We start from the raw sequence: 24,720 nt of genomic DNA on the forward strand, positions 1-24,720 counted from the left end.
AGTGAAGGCTGGCTGACACATGTGGAATGAGCAAACTGCTGAAAACCTTAATGCTGCGATGATAGCAAGGTGTAAAAATGCACACATGGATGCTACTTTGACAAGTACAATCTACCTAAACATTGTTGCAGACCACATACACCCTGTTCATGGCAACAGTATTCCCTGTAGAATGTTTCAGCAGGAAAATGCCGCAAACATCGTTCAGGAATGGTTTGAGGAACATGATGTAAAATTCAAGGTGTTTACCAGATCTCAATCCAGCTGGGATGCACCTTGGGATTAATAAAGTACCGATCTATCCTTCTGAGTATCTATCTATCCAAGCATCTATCTGTCCAAGTGTCTATGTATCTGAGTATCTATCTGTCCGAGTATCTGTCTATCAATCTATCAAGTATCTGTCTATCCATCCATCTATACAAATATCTATCCATCACCCAGAAGTACCACCACTGAACCTACAATGTCTGCCATTTTTGGACTGCTGAGGAAAGCCGGAGCCAAAACATTCAAAACACAGAAACCAACAAGCTTGTTTTTCAAATTTTATTGTTGAAAGATATGCATTTACATGCATACTATGAAGCAAATAATTAGGAAATATATCCATTTTCAAACAGCATAAGTTTCTTTTGACCAAATCAGAATGTGACGCTAGTCTTCAAATAGTGAGGAGTTACACAGGCTTTTATAACAGACAGTACGTAAGAAGGGTGGGACTACATCCTGCAGCTGGAGGCTTCTGAGGTGTAGCAAAAGTGTCTATTAGTTGACACCACAGTTACTCTGATGACCAGCTTTTGGTGAGGCTGGCCGGCTGACGTCACAGCTAAAAGATCTGTGGTCATGCTGAAAATGTACTCCAGCTGCTGAAGACAAGATGCAGTCTGTCACTGATGAGTGCTTGGAATAAACGGGGGTTTTATTGCTAACATGTGCTGATTATTCTTCCAAGAGCACATAAACTCTACAAACTTTGGCTACTTCAGGGGAACATTTGAACAATTCTTAAAGACGACTGTTTTTGGTTTGACGTATTACCCCAAATGCCGTTGTGCGGACTGAACTTTCTCATGTGTTTAAGTAGATTTCCATAAGAAACTTGTTCAGTTACTATCACATATAATAACCGTTCTGTCAAGTGTCAACCGCAGTGGCCTGAGAGCAGTCTTTGGTAGGCTAAACCAGCTAGTGTGACAGCATTTAGAAAAGGGCGAGTATTTATCAGGTTTTCCTGCATTTGAAGCCTTTTGTGAGGCAAATATGATCAATTCTATTCTTATTTTTATGTTTATCATTTGAAGACACACAGAAGGAAGAAATAAAAATAAAATAAAAAAAATTATACACAGGAATTTTCCCCATAAAGGCACTGTAGGTTCCACAAATACAAAATTATCTGCATCAATCATCTGTGAGGATTTAAGAAACGACCTCGAAACATTTTGTAGTTAAAATACACCCAAAGCTCTGAATCAAAAAATAAGATTTTGATTTGGATATGACTGAGGGAGAATCGACAACTGAACATTATTACTGTACATTCACTACTGAATATTGAATAAGATGTGCTCAGATACACAAGAGGAGCTTCTCATTGCACAACATGTCATTTCATATAAAGTTTATGCGTTTCCTGACTGGAAACATTTGCTCTTATTGTATATAGCTACTTGAAAGCTTGTTTAATTTATTGCAAATACATTGTTTGGTTGACTTTCCAGCTTTACCGGCTGATTACTAAAGCAAGCCCTGTATTAGTAATTAGTAAGAAATGCTACAGGCTTATATTTAAAAACTGGGCTTTGCTTTTTTTTTTTTTTTTTTTTTGCATTTTTAAAGGAATAACTTACATTCCCTTTCTTGAAAACACCTCTCATGAATCCACGATATCATAGAAACTCTCACCTCTGCACAGGTGCAACCACAAACAATAAACTACCAGTGCAGACAGGAAGTCGTGAAGAAATAATTACTACAAGATGGCAACCACAATATTTAGAAAGAAAGGCTACTTTTTGAGCATTTGTCAATTCTTCTCCCATCCAGTTCTACTAAACAGGTTGGACCCAACACAGGGCTTCAACATTAACACCAACTTTCCCAAAATGGAAAATAACAATAAGCAAACACATAGCACAAAAACAGGAGTCACGTTTTAAACAAAAGCAACCATAATAATTTTTCTTATATGTGATTATGGAAAATAAACTGTGCTACTGTATTAACTGGTCCCTCTATAGTCTGTACAATCCTTTAGCTGTGGTGTTTCTCCATTTTAAGAGATCACAGAATGAGCTGGTGGCACAGCGGTGGACCACAGTGATGACATGTTCCTCCGACTCATGCAAAACCAGAAGACAACCAGGTTTTTGCAGATGTGATGAAGGAGAATCTTTTTTTTTCATAATAGCAGCTCATTTTACTATTAAAAAGAATCACACCTTATAGTCGCTCCTATCCAGCTTCATCAGTCCTGCTCTTTGTAAGTATCTGGACTTTGGAAAAATCAGTCTAAAGATAAACTGTCAAGACTTTGCAGATCTTCATAACAGCTGGACAGGCCTTCTGCAGAATTGAACCACACTGATAACCTGTTTGACACTCGTCCATGTACATTCACCTCCACTTACGATAGATCTTGCTGCTCTAGCTTCAACTGTCTGGAACTTCATCCATCACAGATCCAAACGGTCTTTGACTTAACTGGGATCCTCCTTACTTTATCCAGAAATCTCTCTCCAACATAGACCTTGACCCTCTCTGTAACACTGACATTCACATATTAATCCTGCATTAGCAGCAGACAAAAATTTGAATCAAATTTATAGCCTTGACTCTGACTCCCACTTTCTTGGGGCTTCACTCGACTGAGATTAGCTGGTAAGGCTAACTGTGCTTGCAGTGGTAACACAGCAGAAGGACTGAAGAGCTCCTTTAGATGTCTGTCTGTATACAGCGCCTCCTTTTTGGGCTGACAGGCTGTGCAGCAGCAGCGTCGTTGGTGGTCTCTTTAATGCTCTCGTCGTTCTCCTGTTCTCTTTCTGCAGCGTCGCCCACACTCTCCTCGCTGATGTATAGAAACGTCCCACTACTTCCCTCTTCTGGTGAAGCAGGGGGGGACGAAGACAGCAGGCGGTGGGTGAAGCCTGCGTGGGTGCTCTGGGGGGCGAAATGCTCCAGGCGGTCATTCTCCACCTCAGGCATGGGTGCGATGGTGACATCATTGAAGGTGCTGGTATGAAGAGGGTTTGGGTCCATTGGGGCAGAGCAGGCCGCTGGAGCCGGTCTTGAGGTTTCAGGGTCTGAGCAGCTGAGCTCGGAGGAGAAGTGGCTGCAGTGGGAGTCGGCCACAGAGGGAAGGCTGCCGCTCAGGGACGGAGAATCAAACTCTGAGGAGTTAGTGCTGCGCTGCTCCAGGAGCTGAGCATCCACATCGCCTTGTGGTTCATTATTTTTCGTTTCTGCCTTGCTGCTGCTGCTGCTGCTTGCTCTTTTCCAAAGCTTGCCTTTGCTTTTTTTGCTCCCTGAAGTGGATGGGTCCTTTGACCAAGGTGATGAGGGGCAGCAGTGGTTGCTGTGGTGAGCAGCGCAGCAGGTGGAGGGACATGAGCAGGCGCCACTGCTGGCTCCTTTGAGGCCAGCAGTGCTGCTGCTACAGCTGGCTTCATCCAGGCTGCTGCTGGCGCTGCAGTGCCTCACCTTCTCCTGCTTGGACTCCACATCTACCTGCACCTCCAGACTGTTGTCTCTGCAAAAAAAAAAAAAAAATCCTTCAAATTTAACTTGCATAAAAACAACAAATAATTTCACTCTTTGATCTGTTATTTTGGGCATCGTCATAGTTATTCATTTTGATAACAAAACAAACAAACCATTAATTTACTTGCTTTTAAAAAACCTGACCGCAGGGCATCTACAAAAACAGGTCAACCAGTAGAATGAGTGTACTCTGATTACTGACCTTTCCAGAGGCATGTAGGCATTGAGGATAGACCCTGCCATGGCCTTTGTGCTCGCGTTATCACTTATTGTACCCAGACTGACGGTGGCTGACTCTCCGCTCAGACTGCATCGTTCCTTCTGGACGTCAGCTTGCACTTCCATCCTGGGAAAAACAAGCAATGACACACAAAGGTCGGTATACGTTTGCTTAACGGAAAAAACAAGGGAAGATATTCAAGCACTAAAACCTTGTACACCTAAAAGTCTTGCTGACAGGTGCACTGGATCAAAAAGAGAGTCCAGTTTATTACCGGTTGTAGCAGCTGCCAGACAGGCTGCCAGTGATGCTGGTTCCAGCGAGGGCCGTGGTGCTGGCGTTGTCGCTCATGTTGTCCCGCTGAGCCGAGCTAACGCCACAGCGCTCCATGTGGCTCCCGCTGACGCTGAGGCTCAGACCGGTCAGACCACCAACACTCGCTCCATCTCCAAGACTGGGATTGTTGAGTCGTGTCTCTGCTACAGAGGTTGTGTCTGAGAAGAAATATAGACACATTTTCATTTCATTACTGACAAAATGATTTGAATGGTGAACATAATTCAACAGAGGATGATGGAGGACACAGCTGAGTTACAACAATTCGAGTTGCTGCCTGAGAAACTTATAAGAACAGCATCTCTAGTTGTCAGAACTGTAAACGCACAATCAGGTTTTGAACATTGTGGTACAAAGTCCAAAAAAAAGTGAGCTGCTGGAAAAGATGAAGAATAGGAACGTGATCAAAAAGGACAAAGAGATAAACATAGCTTGTGCAGAAAGAAAAAATGGAAACAGATAACCAAAGCAAAGACAAGAGAGGCTAGAACTCTGACTTTATTTTTCAGATTGTTCAATGACTTTGCAAAGTAAACCGGAACAACACTGATGAATTCTTAGGTGTGAACAAGTGTCATCCCATCTCACACCTTTTGTCCCTGGAAAGGTTAAAGTCCCTGCTGTCATTCAAAGTCTTAATTATAATTCTCCGTGTTGACAGAAGCTGTGAGGAATACAATTCGTCTGCCTCCCTCAACACCTCCTGGGAGAGCAATACGAGCTCGACCCGACACAGCCGCCAGTCTGACAGCGACGGTCAAAACCACCGACGCTGCGCCAGTCATTTCACACCCTAACACACCTCACATAGTTGTTGAGTTTTCTGAGTCTCCCGTCAAGTGTAGTGGCACTTCACGGGCAAAGAATAACAAGCAAAGAGGACTGGCAGGTGCATACCAAACATGTTTGCGTGCACACAACATGTGAGTGGAAATACACACAAACAGCTGCAGTGCTTTCCTGATGGTCCGTCCCAGGCAGAGTATCATGGTGCTTATAATAAAAATAATAATAACAGAGTGTGTGTTTGAAAGGACAGTGTATGTTTAGGAAATAGAAGCAAATCCGGTTGGTTGTCAGTCTTTAAATCCTGCTGACTGGACAGAGGAAAGACTTGGCAAAAGAAATGAGCGTCAGTGGCAAATAATAACCCTACGTAGTGATGGAGTTCAAAGGAGGTAAATAAGGTTACTGACATTTCTATTTCTAGTCCTCTCAATATGCTTTGGATCATAATTTGTTGAGCTTATTTGGCTTGAAGTTCTGTCACTTGTTTAGGATTTTAGCTGGTGGAAATCTGCCTCATTGCCTTTTTTTAGTTGTTAGTTGAGATGTTTGTGTCTTTAAGTTGGTAGAGATTCTCACCTGTGGCCGCTGCCCCGCTGCCGATGTTGTCATTTTCGTCATCAAACTCGATTCGCACCCCTTTGCCGTTTCCAGCAGAAACCCCACAGCCTCCACTCCGGCACAAGGAGATTGGAACGACTCCGTAGACGTAAGCAAGCATGATGGGAACACCAATGCCTGCACAACAAAACGAACAGGTAAGCTCTGATTATGAAACAAATCCTTATCCAAAGGGGCACAAAAACAGGATAATTTGAGACAAGAATGACATGTGATGAATATTTAAACCCATGATGTTTACTTGGTACTGAATTTATACTATTTGCCCAACAAAACAACCCCTTTAAATATCTGAAGAACAGAGACAGATTGTGCAGCAAGTCCACAGAAAAAGAGAGAAAAACACTTCTTTCGTACCGACAGTGACTGCAGCAACCACGGGCGACACGATCACAGACAGCGTGACACCGCCAGCGATCACCAAGTTTCTCTTGTGCTTTGAGATGTCCTTGCCCTCGTAGCGATTATGGATCTGATGAGAAACATTGTAAAACAGGATTAACTGGAAAGAGTCCTTCACTATATTCAGATAGATTTTTAACTTGGTGTAAATCACATCCATAGAAAGTCCTTTTTGGACAAACTTTTCAAAAATGTGTCTCAAAACCGACACATCCCATTGCAACAGGTACATACAGGATATTGCTTTTAGATTATAAATGTCTATATGACACATTGCACTCCAGTTTGGTTTTACCCTCTGAAGGTCAGAACATGCCACCAGGTTGGAAAGATGTATTATCTTTGCAAAACTATAAAAATCGCACCAAATATTAGTCAAAAATTGTGAAACTCGAAAGAATTATCAGATCCTCAGCTTTTGATCCCCGAGTTAATTATTTTCATGAACTTAAAACCATTTGCACTAACCAGGTTCTGATAAAAAAAAAATCTGTTGCCCTCGGTGTAGCTGGGGAACCTTTAGTGAGCAGCAGATAGGAGAAAAGAATAGAAACAAATTCAATTATTGATAGTATGACTAGTCTCTATTTTTTCCTAGCATTGCTACATCTGTAGGCACGTTTTTCAATTTGTACAATATATTAATAAACGGAAATTTTACTTTCTTTTTACAATAACTTATGGCATCTTAACTTTGCCATGTTGCACAAATAACTATAATTATTGAGCTTTGACTACTTCTATTCATGGCCGTGCCGTTTCCATAGAGGTGCAGGATTTTATACTGCAGTGAAAAATGAGTCCACAGTAAGTAAAATGTGTTAGGAACACAAAATGCCCAGAAGGTTTCAGAGGGTTAAGCAGTTGCTGTTGTTTATATGTTGTGTAACTGAGATAAGTGGGTATAGCACTGCTACAACATTGTAATTTTACCACAACAGACACAATATTTGCACTAATTTTCAGCTGCATGAATGATCGTCTCTACATCCGAACAACTACCACCTCTCTTCCCAGTTTTCTGTATAAACTGGCGGTTTTGGCCACTGCTAAAACATAGTTTTCCTCAGCTGCCTGATGGAGGCTCTCACCTTTCTGCCCACATAGACTGGGATGCCAATGATCATAGCAGGGATGGCGATGCCAGCGATGAGAGCGATACCCACAGGCGCTCCCACTAACGTGCCAAGCTGCCACAGAATCTTCTTCTTTCTGCTCCAGGGCTTCTTGCCCCAGAAGGTGCAGCCAGACGGACTGAGAGGAGAGGACAGAAAGAAAACGATTTCTAAGGACTCAGACCGAAAGATCTTAATCTAATAAAGCTTAAAAACATATGAAATGATTATGGAGCTAGTAGTCTGTTGACTACAGTATTTTACATACACAGATGAGACAGCTAACACCTCTCATGCACAGGTTCAGTTTTTATTTGACCATGACACTGGGTCAACACTGAACAAACTGCAGCAAATTTACTGGAAACAACAGAAATCGCATTTACGAGAACATGTCAAAATGAAACCTGAAACACAAAGAATCCAAGAAAGTGAAACAAAAGCAAAACTGAGAACAGGAAAGGAGACAAGATGATACGCAGCTGTGTTTGTCTCACCTTAAGTAGTGCAGGTCAGAGATCTCCTTCATGCAGAGCCAACAGAACTCACAACCGCAGACAGCACAGGTCATGTGGTTACAGCTTCCATCATTCATCTTGATGATGTAGGCAGCACAGCGAGGGCACGGTTTGATGTCATCACCTAGCGCAGGTTGATTGAGGACAAATAAATACACAAATGTCAAAATGTATGCATTTACGGAGCATGTTATACATTTTAAATTCATGCATGCCTGCTATCATGGGCTGAAAATATGATGGGTGTGCTTAAGGTGAAAATACCAAAGAACAGGTCAGGTCAGTCCTGCGTGTGAAAATCAGGATGTTACCTGGCGCTCCGCTCTCTTGACTGTAGCTGAGGGAGGACGACCTGAAGCTCCTCAGTCGGAGGTTTTGGGCCCGCTGTTGCCGTGCCGTGTCACATGTCTGGTTGGGATGCCACAGCTGTTTGCAGTGATAGCAGAACTCCGTCCCGCAGCCCTCACGCCCACAGGTGATCTTTGGGCAGCTGGCACAGCCAAATGCAATGACGGCGTAACTACGAGAGGAAAAATACGGTCAAAATGGTGATTAGGAGCTGCAAGTCGGACAGCATGGATGCAGTCAGTGAGCCCAACACTAGGGGTCAGCAGGGCAAGAGGGCAAAATTAGAGCGAGTAAAACGGAGGAGCAACTTCTGAATACTTTAGAAGAGTACACATCACTGCTAGTGACATCTTTCGGAGATTATTTTATTATCTGTTTTATTACAACAATTCAATCACTTCTAGAGGATTCCACATCACCACAGTGGCTCTCATTAGTCATTACAATGCCCTACTTGTGAGCTGCTTCTAGAAAGTGTCTGTGAAGACCAAAGCAAAGTCCAAAGTTGGTCATAAATGCAAATCAAATACAACTTGACAAACTGGCACTAATAAAAATCGCAATTGCAGCAGTCATTCACACACAGACGCATATACTGCCTCAAATATATTGCTTTATTGTCTGTGTAAATAACAATCTGAATGGTAGGAACTGTTTCCAACGCTTGCCGTCTCACAAACCCACTTGTGTCCTTCTGGCGAGAGACGCTAATAAGTGTGTTGTTAAAAAGAACGCTTAGATACTAAACAAAGTATAATAGCTTTAGTTAAACACTGAGATTGTCGCAGCCATCCCACGTCACGGTTATCACAGGAACATTACGAACACATGATAAGGAAAACAAACAGTCCGGCGCATAAACTGGATAGTGTGTAACAGCGCTTTTCAAGGGACGCGTGTATAACATAAAGGTCAGTCTGAACGCTTGCATGAAACCCTCCGTAAATCCACAGTTTCCACCTTCATACGTGTAATTCTGTAGAGCAAATCCTACAGAAAGACAAGCTGCTTATTCTGTTCAGTACAAATTCCCTGAAAAGATATTTAAGCTAAGGCATCAGCTGATAAACACGCCTCGGCTGCTGGCTGATGCACACAGCTGTTTACTTTGTCAGGATCGTGGTTAAAATGAGATAACCAGCTAATCCAATGGACATACTAACATCAGCTGATAGCAGAGAAGCAACAGTGATCACAGCTAGAAATAAAGTGGAACAAAATGTTAGCAACAGCTCAGAACTGAACATATCTGGTAGGAAACTGGTTACTATACGCGTGGCAAATATAGCAAAAGACAAGGACAATGGCATTTATTGAGATGAATCCTGTGCAAAATTCAATAAATAAATGTCGAATAATAGCTAAATTACTTTGAAGTGCTTAAAAGAAGCAAAAAGTCATTCAGTTTTTCATGTGATAAGACCTTAAATGTTCATTTGAACATAAAAAAGAAATGTCTCCAGGCTCTCTCATGTAAAGCGGTGAGTTCAGGCATATCTTCTGCCAAATTTTGCATAATTGTTGTTAAAAATTCCCTCTGGGTTTCCCCTGATTTTCCTCAGAGTTCAGGCTTCCTCCTTCTCTTGAACAAATTAAAAAGTAAAAAAACCTAAGTGAGAGAAGAGTTAAAAACAAAATAAAAAGAAGAAAGATTCCTCATATGTTGTTGAGGTGTTCAGGATTTTTAGCGTCAGATCAAACAAACACAATATCCATGCTTATAACTGACATATTCGACTGTCCGGCAGCAGAGGTTGTATGCGAACTCACATCTAATAAAACATTCAGTCTAGACAGCTTGCAGACAGTCTCCACTGACACCTCGGTGAAGTGAACTGATGGCATATTGTGCAGAAGTTGTAAACGAGATGGGAGATTTCCAAATGGACCTTTTGGCATTATTACTAGCCTGTGTTTCCCACACAGATTTCCAGTGCATCGGCTTCCTGTTCAGTTTTAACTCCTACTCTGTTTATCCACAAAAACATCTTGCTACACTGAACATATCCTCAGAAAACAGTGCTGATCAAACATGGTTAAAATAGGCCATCACCCTGCATAAACATGATTTATTTCTTTAAGTAGCACATTTCACAAATCTAACCGCTGAGCTGACCAACAAAGCCCCAATAACTTGCAAGCAAAACAATAAAGAGAGAGAGCATTAACCAGTGGAGAGCGTGGCAGTGAGCCAGAGCTGAGCTGTTTGGAGGTTGAGAGCAAGAGGAGTTGCAACAAACTCATGAAAGAGCCATTATTCCAGCAGACAAGGGTCAGCAGTGTTGAAGCAACAAAGCCATGAGAGAGAGTGAAGGCTAAAACCATTCCTGAATTCAGCATTCACTCAAAAATGAGCTAATGATGACAACTGCGGGCAACGAGCGAGGCTGACTGAACCAAGACTCCACGAATACTGTTTTTTTTATAACAGTTCAGCCAACACCTGTGGAAAAAAAATCCAGACTGCTGCAAGGGTAGATAAACAGTACAAGTCCACTGTGTGCACGGTGTAGCATTGAGCAGCAGATGAAGCAGGGTGACCGAAACATCACGTTCAGACACAGTTTAGGCCCCTGTGAGCAAACTGTTGAATCCCTCGCAGCTATAAACATATCAGACCCTGACCTGACCTCAAACCTGCAACGTCACCTCCATGTGAAAGGAAAAAAAAACAGAAAATAACTTTCTGAGAGAAACAGCAGAAGTTTAATTAAATGTTTTATCACGTAGCTAAAGAAGGTTTGCTGAACTTGACCTGACCAAAGCAAAATATTTACAACTCATTATCCTTGACTTATTATTTAAACCATGCTTGCAATCTCTATTACTTTTAATTCTAGTGTCTTCCATATCTAATGTTTGATCCTGTGTGGTTACCATTTTCCTGCACTACTTGTTTTAAATCTAATATATCCTTTCACTGTTTAGCCTTGATTATAATCTCTTGCAAATGTGCACATGGAGAGCTGCAGACACTACGAACACGTCGTTGTTGCCACTCAACTTTTTCTATTCTGCACAATTACACTGCTGATTTTGTGAGGAAATTATTCTGCAAACTGTCCGTTGACTTTTGTAAACTTGAGATGACGAAACTGAAAATCAACCAGAACTGGAAAGTGCAACACCCGCTATGAGCACTTTTTTTAAAAATCGTTTTTTAATAAGTGCAAAATTACTTTATGATGCAATTATGACAAATTTTATTCAGATGGAACTCTAATTTAATTACTATTCTATCCATCACAGTAACTGCCTTTATTTTAGCATGATAAAGGGCAACCAACCTGGCCTAAATGTGTACACAGCAAATGTAAAAGCACTAACATGAATCATTTTATTTTTGTTTAGCTTTAATACTATTCATACTGAGCCTGAGTGACTCTTTAGTGTTAATTATACTCCTGCATGTATTTACAGCCTATGAGCGTTCCACTAATACTACAGTCGCACAACAATAGGTATTACCACACACTTGATGCTCTCATCTTTTCGCTTGACTCATTAGACTGACAGAATAAACAGCTATGAGTTATTTTTAACTCGGGCATCAATGCAGAAGCCAGGATAGCGTCACAAGGCCAGACTGCTGCTTTGAAGCTTCCTTGACGTAGTTCCTTACTCTGTTATTTTGGGGCGTGTTTGTTGGTTTTATCAGAAGCTCGGAGCATCGAGCACATCTGAGGTAGGTGAGATCAAGATTCTGACATATTCACAGTCTTTTTACAGGCCTGAAATGATGCAGAAACAGTCTCAGCAAATTCGATGATGAAAACCTCAATATACCAAATATTTTACATTCCCTCCTACCCTTAAGTTACATTAGACTGTAAAATCATTTGTCTAAAGCATCATGTCACCATCTGTCAATCTTTCACTTTGTAGGTCATATTTTATATAAAGATCAAGATGTCCTAATGTGTTTTTAGCAGATATTCGCTGTATATTCACTCTTGTTCTTACCCGCAGTCAGGGGCAGGGCACCAGCGGCAGTCGGGCTCAGCAACCAGCCACCTCCTCAGCATGAACTCCTCGTACTTCTCCATGAGGACCCGGTCTCCCAGGATCATCTGTATGTCATGGGGGTTGAAGCGCTCCGAGCACTCAGGGCAGCTGATGTTGACGCGGGACTCTGAGATCTCGATGCGCAGGTACTGTCGCAGGCAGTCTGCGCAGGAGCGGTGGTGGCAGGTCATGATGTCGGGGAAGCGCTCCCGTGCATGACGCAGTAGGCACAGAGGGCACTCCAGCAGCTCCGATGAAGACCCCGACACTGATGAAGTCGACGCTACATCTGAAGGAGGGTTGGTTGAAGTTTTGTCTTGTAAAGTCTCTGACTGCACGCTTTCCACGCTGACAATGCCGTCTACTCCAGCTCCAGCCTGCAGAGGCCTCGACTTGCGTTTGGGGTCGCGGTCGGGTCGCCGTCGTCGTCCGAAAAGCGAGTGGAGCGACAGGCGGCGTTTCTTAGGGGTCTTTCTGACTGAAGGGAGGCTAACAGAGGAGGCAGCGGACTGAAGGTCTCGCTCTGAGCCTGTGCTGCCATGATGCTGCTGGTGCAGGCTGCTCATCACGCCAGAAGGGGCGCCACTGGTGTTCCAACCAGAATTCACAACATCAGGAGAGGAGAAAGGGATGGCAAGGGGAAAGGAAGGTGGAAAGAAGGAGTAGGGTTTAAGGGAGAAGATGGTCAAGGAAGGGAGTAAGACGACTGTCAGCTAGGACATGGTGGCAGGAAACTGGTACAGGAGGTCAGCAGGTTGGCGATATGGTTGTTCGTTTAAATCACAGTGGTTCTGTTGAGGTTGAGATGCAGATTTTCTGATGTAGGGCAAAAGCCTAAAAGAAAAAAAGAACAGAAACTAATCAGGTGCTGTGCCAAAGCTGAAAGCATAAATTTTTAATGTTCTGCTGGAAAAACATAAGCATTTGGATGCTAAATGTGGCAGTGTTTTTTTCAAGATGCAAAACAACCAGTGCAACAAAGAACTAACATTTAAAAAATGACAAAGCTAAAACAATGCAACCATCAGTGAAGCGTTTCACTCTCCTCTGTGTTAAGGCAGCACCACTCCTTTGAGAGTATTAGAGTTCTCTGGCAGGCTGCAAGCATTTTTTTCAGGCGTGTCCTCTGCGCAACTGAGTGTGTGCATGTTGTTCTGTTCACATACTGGATGCTTTCCCCAGAGTGTGTGTTAGTTAAGTGTAGGCAAAACAAGAAAAAATCCTGCGCGCTTCCACCACTCATCTCAGATGTGGCCACAGCTGTGTCAACGCGCCACTAGAGCGGCCGCACCTTGCCTCCAGTGATTCCACTGCTCATTTACGCAACATGAACAACTAAAGCACAACTCATCGCACAACTCAGTGCACTCACGCACTGTGAAAGCAGTGCGTGAGTGCACTTGTGATGGATGTGAAGGACGAATGTTTGAGGGTGATTCTAGACAAGCAGAAGTGTTTTCTCAAGATTGTCTTCTGTTGACTTGCAAGGAAACAAAAGCCAAACTAGAGACCTTCAGCAATATCATTTGTGACATATGTGGTCTTCCACTGCACTAACTAATCCTCTAAAATTAATTTGCATTTTGTTCTCTCACTGTTCGCATTCCAGCAAAGGGCCCAGCCCCAAATTTCAGCAGTGGCACCCACACTGCTGTTGGAAACATCAGATAAGCTGTACAAATGATGACAGCTTTAACTGATCACACACCAAACCCCGGCACTCTACAAGATCAAGTCTGCATATTTTTCAAGGTGACCTGCCCTGATTTTTGCAGACCAGTCCAAAACACACAATATGTCTTTAAAAGCAAAAGCCATGGCCAGACCTGTTGGCTTTAAATCATGTGGTGTGTTCCCAGCTTTAGCTGAGAAACAGCATGTTTCTTTTGTGCAACTCATCTCTCATTTGTAAAATAAAACAGCTTAGAAGACATCAATAAGAGGTGCTACAGCTGAGGGCTATGCAATGTTATTTAAAAACGTGCACCTGTTTGGAGCATGCTGTCCTTTTGACCATGAGACATACACATAATTTGGTGCACATGGTTTGTTATTTCATTTCAACACCTGCTCTTCCTAACAACATATTTTGTTTAAGAAGACAGTTTCCATTCTTAGTCTAATTTGTCAGTACATTTAAGCTGCAAGAATTTAAACAACAACTTTCATCTCTGGGACAAGGGGGAAGCTTTCCTTCACTGATTGTCCATAAAATATAGTTGCAGAATTATAAATTATATCAAACCCCTAAAGCTTTATACCGAATAAGCGATATAGTAGGCAAAAAAAAAAAATCATTTCCATCGGCTGGGGCATGCTCCAGACTTGTGTTTGTGTGTGTGTTCGTCATTAGGGACTAATTTCAGGAAAATTCCACCGGGAGCCAAAAGGTGACTAATTAACAAGCCCACTGCAAATCTCATCCAGGGCAACAATCCTACAAAGCACCAATGTTCACTCTCATAACCTACAAACCTCAGTCTGACTGGCTGCGGTTTTTCTACCCTCGTGATGACATGTAGGCATATGTCAGCTTTTACTACTTGCTTTAGTGTCGGAGGAGAGTCTTAAAAATGGGCTTTTAACTGCACAGCCTGAAGCAAAATTCACTTTGGTGCCTTGACTGCATTTGTAAAGATGCTGACTCTGTTTCCTCCTGCTTGTTAGAGACATCTAGGTCAAATAATACAATACACCGGGCTAACCGGTGCCTTAATTCAGCTTATTAAGTAAAAGCTTTTGGAGGTTTGATCGTGCACACACAGCTCTACAAGAAGGCACGACAGTATCTAAAACAGACTATATTTGGAGACGTTTTCCTCTGCATGTTGTGAAGAGTTTGAATTCAAGTCTGACAGTTGAAACGAGATCGTATCAACTGTGCATACAGCACCACAAACCTCCAAAACACAGAGTCAAGTGACTTGGATAAGGACGCTAAGTGGTTGTATAAAAATGCCACTTAAATGCTCCCCTTCAGCCGCACAAACTTGAGCTTCTTTTAGTTAGTTTCACACATAAAAATGGGAATGCAAAAGCAGATTCTCATCGCACTCAATGCACACTTGAGATGCCTTTTGATGCCAGGTGTAAACTGCAATCCATCTCAGCTGGAACTTTTGAGATACGAAGTCTAAAACTGGCCAACATCTTGCTGGGATAGTCTTAACATTCACTATTCCACGTTGCTGAACATCCTAACTAGTTTGCAAGGAACAGAAAAAACCGCAACACAGAAGCTGAATGCTTATAGGATGCTTACTATGTCGTGTCAGATTCTGACATAAAACTAGCAACTATCCTTTTAACAGCACAGAATTACAGTGATCAGTTATTGGACTACATCTGTTGGGAACAAACTGGTTAATATTAAACTGGCATTTGTTCTGATATACAAAAGCTTGATTCAACACAAATGGACAGCAGTACCTTATAGAGAAAGATTTACAGGCTAATTGCAAATGTTTGTCGATGGCTAACAGGACTGTTTACCTTCTGTATTCACAAGAAGTCTTTCCACATCAGCTGTTACCATCTAATGACCTGAAATACGGCTTTCAGTTTTTTTAGATTGCATGGCTTTCACTATGCGAAATAACAATTTTACTCATTTTCTCAGAGAGTTACAGTTTCATATGAATGTATTAAGTGATTGCGTTAGTAGAGGAAGTCATTAATTCAGCGCACGTCTAAAAGAGTTACTGAACATGCTGGGAAAAATGACTAAGTAAAACAGTCTTCCTAGCAGATTTTGCCGATTTGACCATGAAAGTATATTTAATGTTATGCTAAGTGCAAAAGTTAACTGTGAGCTAAAGATAAATGAGATGAAAAAGTATGTAAACCATAATTGCAAGCCATTAACACTGCAGCCAAGTTGTTAAGAATAATGTGTCTTAATTGGTGCCTCTAAGTTTAAAGGGCCTATTTGAAAGCGTGCACATTTGGAATCGAAGCAGCCCAAAACACCAGCGTGCAAGGTGGTACGAGATGATTTGTTGAATCATCTTTTAATTACAATAGTTCCAGAGTGATCCTTGAGTATCATTGCAGAGAACTGTGTCATGGAACAGAAAGAGGAGAAAACGCTTTTCCAATAATTACACTCGCTTCCACAGTGAGCCAATCCAGTATGAGCTTTAAGTGATGCCTTAGCACTATAATTCCACATTATGAGAAGGCGCGATGATGTACTGGGCGAACCGACCCAGTCACATGAGCAGGAGGAAATTTTAACAAGACAGAGGAGCAATTTCAAGCAACCCACAAGTCAATGTGAAATTACACTCCCAAGGCGTAATTAAACTGGAAAATCCTGCCTCTGCAGCGCACCAAGACTGAATGGGACTTTCCATGTGACTGAGGTCAGTGTGTGGGGTGCTGTCCAGAGACACACATATTCAAGTTTTGTAGCTTCCGGGCAGTCACATGCAACCACAGCTCACACACTGGTAGGGTGTCCTAGTTCCTGTGACAACCCAGGAGCAAGAAGAAGACTACCGGGGCAGAATAGATGCTCACAATCTTCCTTCAAGTCACTAAGATCAAACTAACAACTAACAAGTGGTTTTCTACTTCAGAGACAGGTCAAAGGACAGGTAAGGTCTCCGAGGTAAAGGATTTTTGTTTTTTGTTTTTTTGGGAAGTCACACAATTAATTTATGTGTCAAAATGGAAAGGGGAAAAATTGTAATAAAATGTGTCACTTGGAGCTGTAGTGGTAATGGTTTTAACAAATATAGCCCGTGAGACCGCAGAGCAATAACATGCTGTCTCCTGCATTGCAATAAACAAAATAAATCCATGTTCCCCTTGCCTGTAATTCCGCAAAGAGACAGTTAGGTGCATGACCAAAATTGCAATGGAACATTTTATGTTGCTCTGTGACTGCACACTGGCACGTTAGGCCCCGTTTCAAAATACCTTCTGTAATTTTTAAGACAATTAATAAGCTATAATGACAAAGCAGCCCTCTCCCAAAGAAGCCCTTCCTGAATATTAGAGTTAATATTGTTTTAAAGAGTTCCTTCTGTTTCCAGGGTAAACAGAAGTGAATTAGCCTAAATGAATGAGACAACCATAAACATGCTTCCACTGAACACATAACTCTACTCTAACTGTCCTATTTTTGACAAAGATACAGTCGAGCCACCTTCAGTCTATCACATTTCTGAGCAGATCACAATTTCTGGAAGTGAATATCCTCTCTGTCATCTTCCCAGTCCTTGTCTCAGCTTGAATTTTAAAGACTGGTTGATTTAAAATGGTGCGTATTTAAGTCTTAGTGGTTTTTGGATAATTGTGCAAGCACTGAGAGTGTCTTCCTGTGGTGTTTCACAACACCGAAGCCCAAATTTAGGTAAAGATGACGTAAGCTTCTTGGGATTTTGGGAGTTTCAGACAAATGCCCACTTTCTCACATACAATGATCGGCTTCCAAGACTGGAAATGAGTGGCTCAAAGCGTTCTTTTGCTGCGTTCATCACGTACGCTAATTTCCGGTGACATTCCAGCTGGAGGACAGATTTCCTGATCTTGACAATGCATTCAGGTTTTTATGGCTTGGGACCAAGGGACAGCTCTGAGATGGGACGACAAACTATAGAAAAGTTATTTTTTGCAAACTCTATTTATCTAAGCGAAGAGAACTTTGTTTACACTGAGAAGAAATACTGCAATTTCTGTGAGACCGTCATTGCTATCTGCAGCATCAAACATTCCTCCGTAGCTAATTCATATTTGGAAAAGGTTGCAATTGGACTGACCAGCACTTTTCAGCTTAGGCCAACTTTGTGTCAGCTGGACGTTGAAATAACCTAGCTGCCTTAATGAATCTCTATTGAGGTTGTAATGGAAATGTTCAACAGAGAGTGGGAACCAGCAGTACAGGAGTGAACGCCTCTGATGCTGCTTTCAGCACTATTTAGTAAACACTTTGATTCACAGCCAAAAGTCCAATGTACTTTTCCACTTATCTGATACACTATAATGAGGCCACAGATTCATTTGTAGGTCAGTTCAATGATTATCCATTTACTTATTCTGGCCCAGGTTTGCATCAGGGAGATACAATTTCCCTGCTATACACAGGGCTATCTATGCTGCTCAAGAGTCAGAGTGAGGATGCAGTTATTCTGTGAGTCCAAATGTGGTCACCTATTCATTCCACTGCCAGCTCGCCTTTTCAGCAATCAGTTTCTCCAACTTGTGCAAGCACTTGTGGTTGCAATGATTTAAATGATGACTTGGTACCTTCAGGAAATTTGCTGTTACTTTTGACACTGGCTGTGCACGGCAAGGAATTTAGGTGTCATTGTGCATCACGTAAACAGCAATCCAATTTGACCACTAAAATTACAGTCAAGTCGAGCTCAGAAGTTCCTGATTCTCCCTTATTTAACCCCTCTGACGTTCGGCCCAGATATTCTTGTAACGTAAGGGACTTCTAGATCCAGTCTTCTCCTCATAATCTGCTCATACATTCATTGGGACCATCTTGATAGTATCAGAAATGTTTGACATTTACAACTGAAAATTTGGTTACAATTATCAAATACTGTTACCAAAGAATGCTAAACCTTCTAGTCCTTGAGGCTACAGATATTTAAACATACAGGTAAATCTCACCTCAAGTTCTCACTGAAGAACAGCCACCCAGTGTTGACCACATCTTCCAGTGCATTCTTGTTCTGCCTTTTGCTTTTCTTTATTTCTCGGTGCAAAGTATCATTACCATTACAGTCAGTTATTGCTCCACAGCTTTCACTTTGTTTACATCTGCATCCCCATAGGATCATGTGTGGTGGTGTTCTGTTCCCTGACTGTTCCCTCTAGCACAATAATCTTCATAATATCCTGCATAATGCGATATGCCATTATTTTCCCATCTTGTAGTGTGTATGGGAGAGATTAGAGAGAATATTTGTGAAGCTTCTCTTTATGTGAGTGATGCAACCTGATTCCAAAATCTCCTGTAGAGTGAGCCTGGCTCTAAAAGTGCTCTGTGGAGTTTTCCAATACACAAACAAAATGTGTGTTTAGCTTCAGTGTTATTCACCAGAACACATTAAAGTCTAACAACATCAACACATTTCTTTTATAAATTACGAGCAAAGCAAATTTTTCTTAAACATTTTGAAGCCATCATTAACCACGCCTGACGTATGTCAGCGGGGTTACTGCGTTGGCTTCGGTATCTGGCTGGTAAGAAGGTATGTGGGTGGCTGTGTGGGTGTGTGTGTATGTCCGTTCAGATATCTCTGCAAGTGCTGAAGTCAGGATAATCAAACTTGGCACTGAAGATCAGTCTAAGGTCCCCTGCTCAGTTGTGGAGTTAGAGGTCAGCAGATCAAGTAGGAAGGGTTATACGTAGGATGATCAAAATTGATACAGAGCATCATTCATGGGCGTGGTTCTGCCCTCTACTGGGGGCTCGTCTAGTTTATATCTTTGTTCACTTGCTAGCAGTCATTTTCCTCCCTGTCTCTGCTGGCATCTTGGTAGATTACCACCAGCTATAGATGAGGGTAACAGTGTGAAGTCATTGGTGGAAACACGCATCATGTCAGATTTGTGCACATATATGCATACGTTTAGCCTCGTACATGAAACACAGAACTGCAGTACCACTGACAAAAAACTGTTGGACCTACTAAAGATGAAAAACTCTAACAACTGCAGATGAAACCCAAAAGCGTAAGCAAAAGAGTGGAGACAAGTAATAACAGTGTTATCCTTTGTGTATCCGCGAACAAGCAACAGTCCACATGACGCAGAACTTTCAGATAGTTTGTGTGACAACTTCCCTACAAGAGCAGCATCCTAGATAGAATTTATCATCCTAGCATGCTTGAAAGCAGTATATTAGCAACAACTGTATGTCCATGGTGTCCACAAGTGGGTATAAGCAAGACGTAACACTCCAAAACCACTTCTCATCCTCTCCTTACGCTGAGCAACTTTGCAAGATTGTGACGCTGTTCTGAGCTCTTCCTGAAAAGGTCCCATCAATGCCTCATTCAGGCATTCAATTTGTAGTCTACTTTGAATATATGAACTACATGTGCTGCCTTTAGTTGCACTAATTGTTTTCTGTCTACCTATGCTCCTACAGAGAATCTCTAGACATGGTTAATAACATTTGTCTACTGCTAAGTCTATCAAGACAAACTCTTAAATGTACTGTAGGGGGAACCTCATTACCCGAGCTTCATACTGTATCTTATTATGTTGAAACCAGCTTGACAGAAATGCAGATAAGAAGGTTTTTGGGTTTTGTGGGTGAATTTATTCCAATGCAGGACTGAATTGGGACAGAAGAGGTGGCACTTGGTGAATCTACTCCTTTAGACTCCACGCATCTCCTGATCAGTGCATACTATACCAGTCTCTTCACTGTCTGTCCTCTCTGCTAAAGGCTTTTCACCCCAAACAGCAGGGGAGCGGGAAGCAGATGGGTGGCATGATGGGGAAGACAGCCCCGTTCCATTTTGTGCTACAATGAAGGAGAGAGACACCCACCAAGAGCTACTCACTATTCACCAGCAGTGCTGAGGCTCACTGTGCAATCAAAGCACCGATTTGACCGCCTTTTGAATCAGTGTAGCTGAAAAATTGGTGGGGATGTGTGAGAAATTAGTGAATACAATGAAAGCACTTCTTGGCTTCATTTACAATCCCACATACTTTAGAACACACACCAAGTAGGGGTTAGAGTTTGAGCCCAGATTTCACTATTTACCAATTAATACACTTTCCAAGTTACAGCAATTGTCACATTGTAGAATTAAGTGAAATACAAAGCATGTTTGGAGCATGTTTCAAGACATTTATGACCGGTACACGTAATTTTGATTCCACCTTTTGCATTGGCAGACGTCATCTTTATAGTTATGTTATCTTTAACTACATGGTTGCAATATCTTTGGATGTATCCACAGAATAAGAGATTTCAGGATACTGCAACAAATGCTTCTAACTGGCCTCACAAGACAAATGATTGAAATTTTAAAGATCCATTGTTAGTACAAACTTCAAGCCTATTTGGCAGTCAAACACTATGTTAAAGAGTCCATCCCCAGCAGATAAACATTCACTGACTCATTCATCAAGCCAAAGAAAAGGTCAACATTAGAGTCTGTGCTTGTATTTTGAATCATTGTTACAAGAGAGCAATTTCTCCTTAAATTCTCAGCTTAAATGTGTTATGTCGTTCTGTCACAGGCTGGCTGTTAGTCAGTCATATTCACATCACAGCATATCAACTGGTATAGAGAGAGAAATGAAGCTCTTTCATAGTCATAATAAAGTAGATTTATCCCATTAGAATAATGAATTTCTGTTCTGGAATAAGTACTGTCCCAAAGTCAACCTAAAATCAATAATTTCCTTGCTGCATGATGAATAAAGATTTAATCTATCCATCTATCTATCTATTTAACATGCTGCATATAGTGGATAATGGATAATATAATTCAACATAAAGAATGAACATAGTGTGGTTTGCTGGAGGCAGTTTCCCTGCATCAAACACATAAGCCAAAATGTTACTGAGCCAATAGCAGAAGCAGTTTGATTCTGTGTAGTCACCAAGCCTGAGACTAATATTGGTCATGTCAGAGAGCACAGGCCCGCAACAGAAAGTAAAAGCACCGTGACTCATTAACAGAAATTCTTTAACTTAGAAATAATGCCCTAAAAGACTTACAGGAAACAAGGAAATACTGAGCAACTGATATGTTATCTACTCACTAAAGTACTGATAAAGTCACAACAGAGGAACAATGTATGGGAGGATTCCCATTTACTAAACCATACAAGACTTAATCAGGCATGAACTTAACTTCACATGAAGATCAAATTGTATAAAAACAGAAATAGCGTAATGCCAGATCCTAAAGACGGAGTTAGACATCGTACCATATAACCGTATTAAACCTTGAAAAAAATACAGCAGTCTCAGAAAACTAAACTAAATATAGCATGTGCTTTAATGTTTTGGTAGTGATTCCAAATGTCTTACACAAATGCAGAGTAGAGCTCTATGAAATGGGATAATATAGCTCAAATAAATATATTATCTCGTCTTTTTGAGCCCAACATCGTGAGTCTAAACAAAGTACCGCAATGACGGTATACGCAGGACACACGAAGGCGTGGAAAGGACTTGTTTTACAACAAGTGAACATATTAGTATAGCTCATGAGGAAAACAAAACAAATCTCTCTTGTCGTCTTCAGCTCGGAACAGGAAAGACCCATTTTGTTTACATTTTCCACCTGGCTAGCCAGCGTTAGCCTGCTAGCTTCGGAATCAGATTTGTGTAGCAGGAAGCTAATGACTAACTTTAATCACCCGAAGAGTTGCTGAGCAGCTCAGCTACTGTGTTCAGTAACCCTCTAGATAGCTAAGTCGACTACACGGTTTTTCTAAGCTACCTTCTGTGGTCATAAAACTTTATTTGGTATCAAAAGAGGACTTCTTCCGTCCTAGACTTTAACGAGGAAAATTTATAAGCTAACAAAGCTAAAAACTGCTAGCTTCTCAACAGCCGCGGAGAGGAGGAAGTTCTGATCTGTGTGGTATTCACCAAATGTTCGCTAGTTCTCACTTTAAAGCTCACTCACCTTTTTATTTCCCTCGTATCCCTTTAACTTCGCCACAGAGGTGTATGCTGGTGTCTCAATGTCCTAGCAGTCGAAAATGTGAAGCAGAAAACTTGGCAGGACGCTAAGGTGCATTCCCCGAGTATGACTGCCGTCAAGTTGAAGAACGAAACGAAATTACATTCATACTTCCGCTTCAAATATTTTCTGTTTTTCACAATAAAAGCCAGGTGTTTTAAACGATTATACCCAGTGAAGAAAAGAAGTAGTTCTGTTCTCTGTAATCAAACCACGACAAATCCAATTACTTATAAAAATATTTATATAAAAAACATATAAATAAAAATAAACTACTGATGGAAGAGAACTAACGTTCATTGTAATCCCACCATAAAAGACAAAAGGAGTAGATACAATTAGAATTTTTAAGATTATTAAAAGTTAGCTCATATTGCCAGTGATGGTGAGAGAAGTTTCTATACATTACTTGTAAATCCACCTTATTACCAGTTAAAGATAGTGATGAAAGAAATACTCAGATTGGTTGCAATCACAACAACAAAACACTTGTTTTCAAAGAAAAAAATAAGAAATCAATTTTTTATGAGTAATAATATACTATTATAGCAAGTAATGGAAGAAATGTTCACATTTGTTGCAATCACACCGTAAAAAACACGTCATTATTTATAAAAAAGATTTTAAAAAGTTTATTTAGTAGAAACATCATGTGTTACCAACTGAGGCTGCAAATAATTATTCCGCAATTACTAAATTAGTCAGCAATGATTGATATTTAGACAAAAAAAGTAAGAAAATGTCTTTTAAGTCTAAAATGTGAATCATTTCTGGTTTCTTCCTCCTCTATGACAGTAAAGGCAATATTTTTAGCACAAATTTCTCCTCCAAAATTCAAGTCATCATAATTTTTACAGCACATTTCTCTTTGCTTGACAACAAACACAGAAATACATTAAACGAATGAAACAGGAAACATCAATATTCTTTTCCATTCAGCTACTCATACAGTGTGCGCGCGCGCGCGCACACACACACACACACACACACACACACACACACACACACACACACACACACACACACACACACTTACTGCTATAACACTCACACTTGGAATACAACAAACACACGGAACATATACTAACAAGCAAAATCCTAAAAGAAGAGAAAGGTTTCTGTTTTCTAATCTCTCTCTCTCTCTCTCTCTTTTTTAGATAGCATCATCTTTCTGTGCGTTGACGAACTACAGCAAATTATATGCTTTTATTTGTGAGACGATTCGCTAGAACGGAACTTCTCTCTTTGGTAGCAGCTGGGAAGTGACTATTTAAAGTTCAGCTACAGTGGAAATCCAGTGAGAGTTGGATAATACAGCAATGACTGTTTTATCCAAGCAATGGGATAGCTCCGCCCACTCTAGACTCTATAAAAGCCCTTCTTACAAGCCACATCCTCATTAAAGCTTGTGCAAAAGGGAGGTTCATGACTGGGGACAAACTGGACTCTTAGTGTTGTGTTCAACCTAGTTGCCTTAAAACTTGGACATAATCCAACCATGACTGATATATCTGACCAAGGCTGTATTATCCAACTGTGTGGCCATTCAGGGATAATGCCACTCACTCTAGACTCCTTATCGAAGTTCTTTCACAAGCCACATCCACATTATCCTGCAAGGCTTAGAGAGGTGCATGACTGGCTCAAATCTTACACAATACATTACATTGCGCTTAGTGTTGTGTTCAGTCTGGTTGACTTAAAGCACATAATTCTGTTTCAAACTGAGTGTCTTTACTGATCGATATAAAACATCATGGAGGATGAAACACCAAAATTCATTGTGACAGTACACCCTCAGTGGTATCTGACCTCTGATTACAAAGATGTTTTCAGCTGACTCTGTGCAAGCATGACGGACTATTTGAAAGAGAGAAAATATGGACCTAGTGGATATTAAAGTGGGAACAACTTTGAGTCTA

At 41.2% G+C, this 24,720-nt stretch overlaps 1 protein-coding gene across 1 annotated transcript; it reads right to left on the reverse strand.

The window, feature by feature from the left end:
• Nucleotides 1-535: 535 nt before the first annotated feature.
• LOC110963373 (E3 ubiquitin-protein ligase RNF19A-like) lies at nt 536-22,879 on the reverse strand. The gene is made up of 10 exons (XM_022211759.2): nt 22,742-22,879; nt 12,075-12,950; nt 8,075-8,283; nt 7,743-7,887; nt 7,222-7,384; nt 6,086-6,200; nt 5,687-5,845; nt 4,260-4,479; nt 3,968-4,111; nt 536-3,754 (listed from the first exon to the last, which is right to left on the reverse strand). Exons 2-10 carry the CDS (start codon nt 12,680-12,682, stop codon nt 2,941-2,943), a joined length of 2,577 nt encoding a protein of 858 aa, XP_022067451.1. The 5' UTR covers nt 12,683-12,950; nt 22,742-22,879; the 3' UTR covers nt 536-2,940.
• Nucleotides 22,880-24,720: the final 1,841 nt, after the last annotated feature.

The sequence above is a fragment of the Acanthochromis polyacanthus genome, chromosome 11, assembly GCF_021347895.1.
Source record: "Acanthochromis polyacanthus isolate Apoly-LR-REF ecotype Palm Island chromosome 11, KAUST_Apoly_ChrSc, whole genome shotgun sequence".
NCBI lineage: Eukaryota > Metazoa > Chordata > Actinopteri > Pomacentridae > Acanthochromis > Acanthochromis polyacanthus.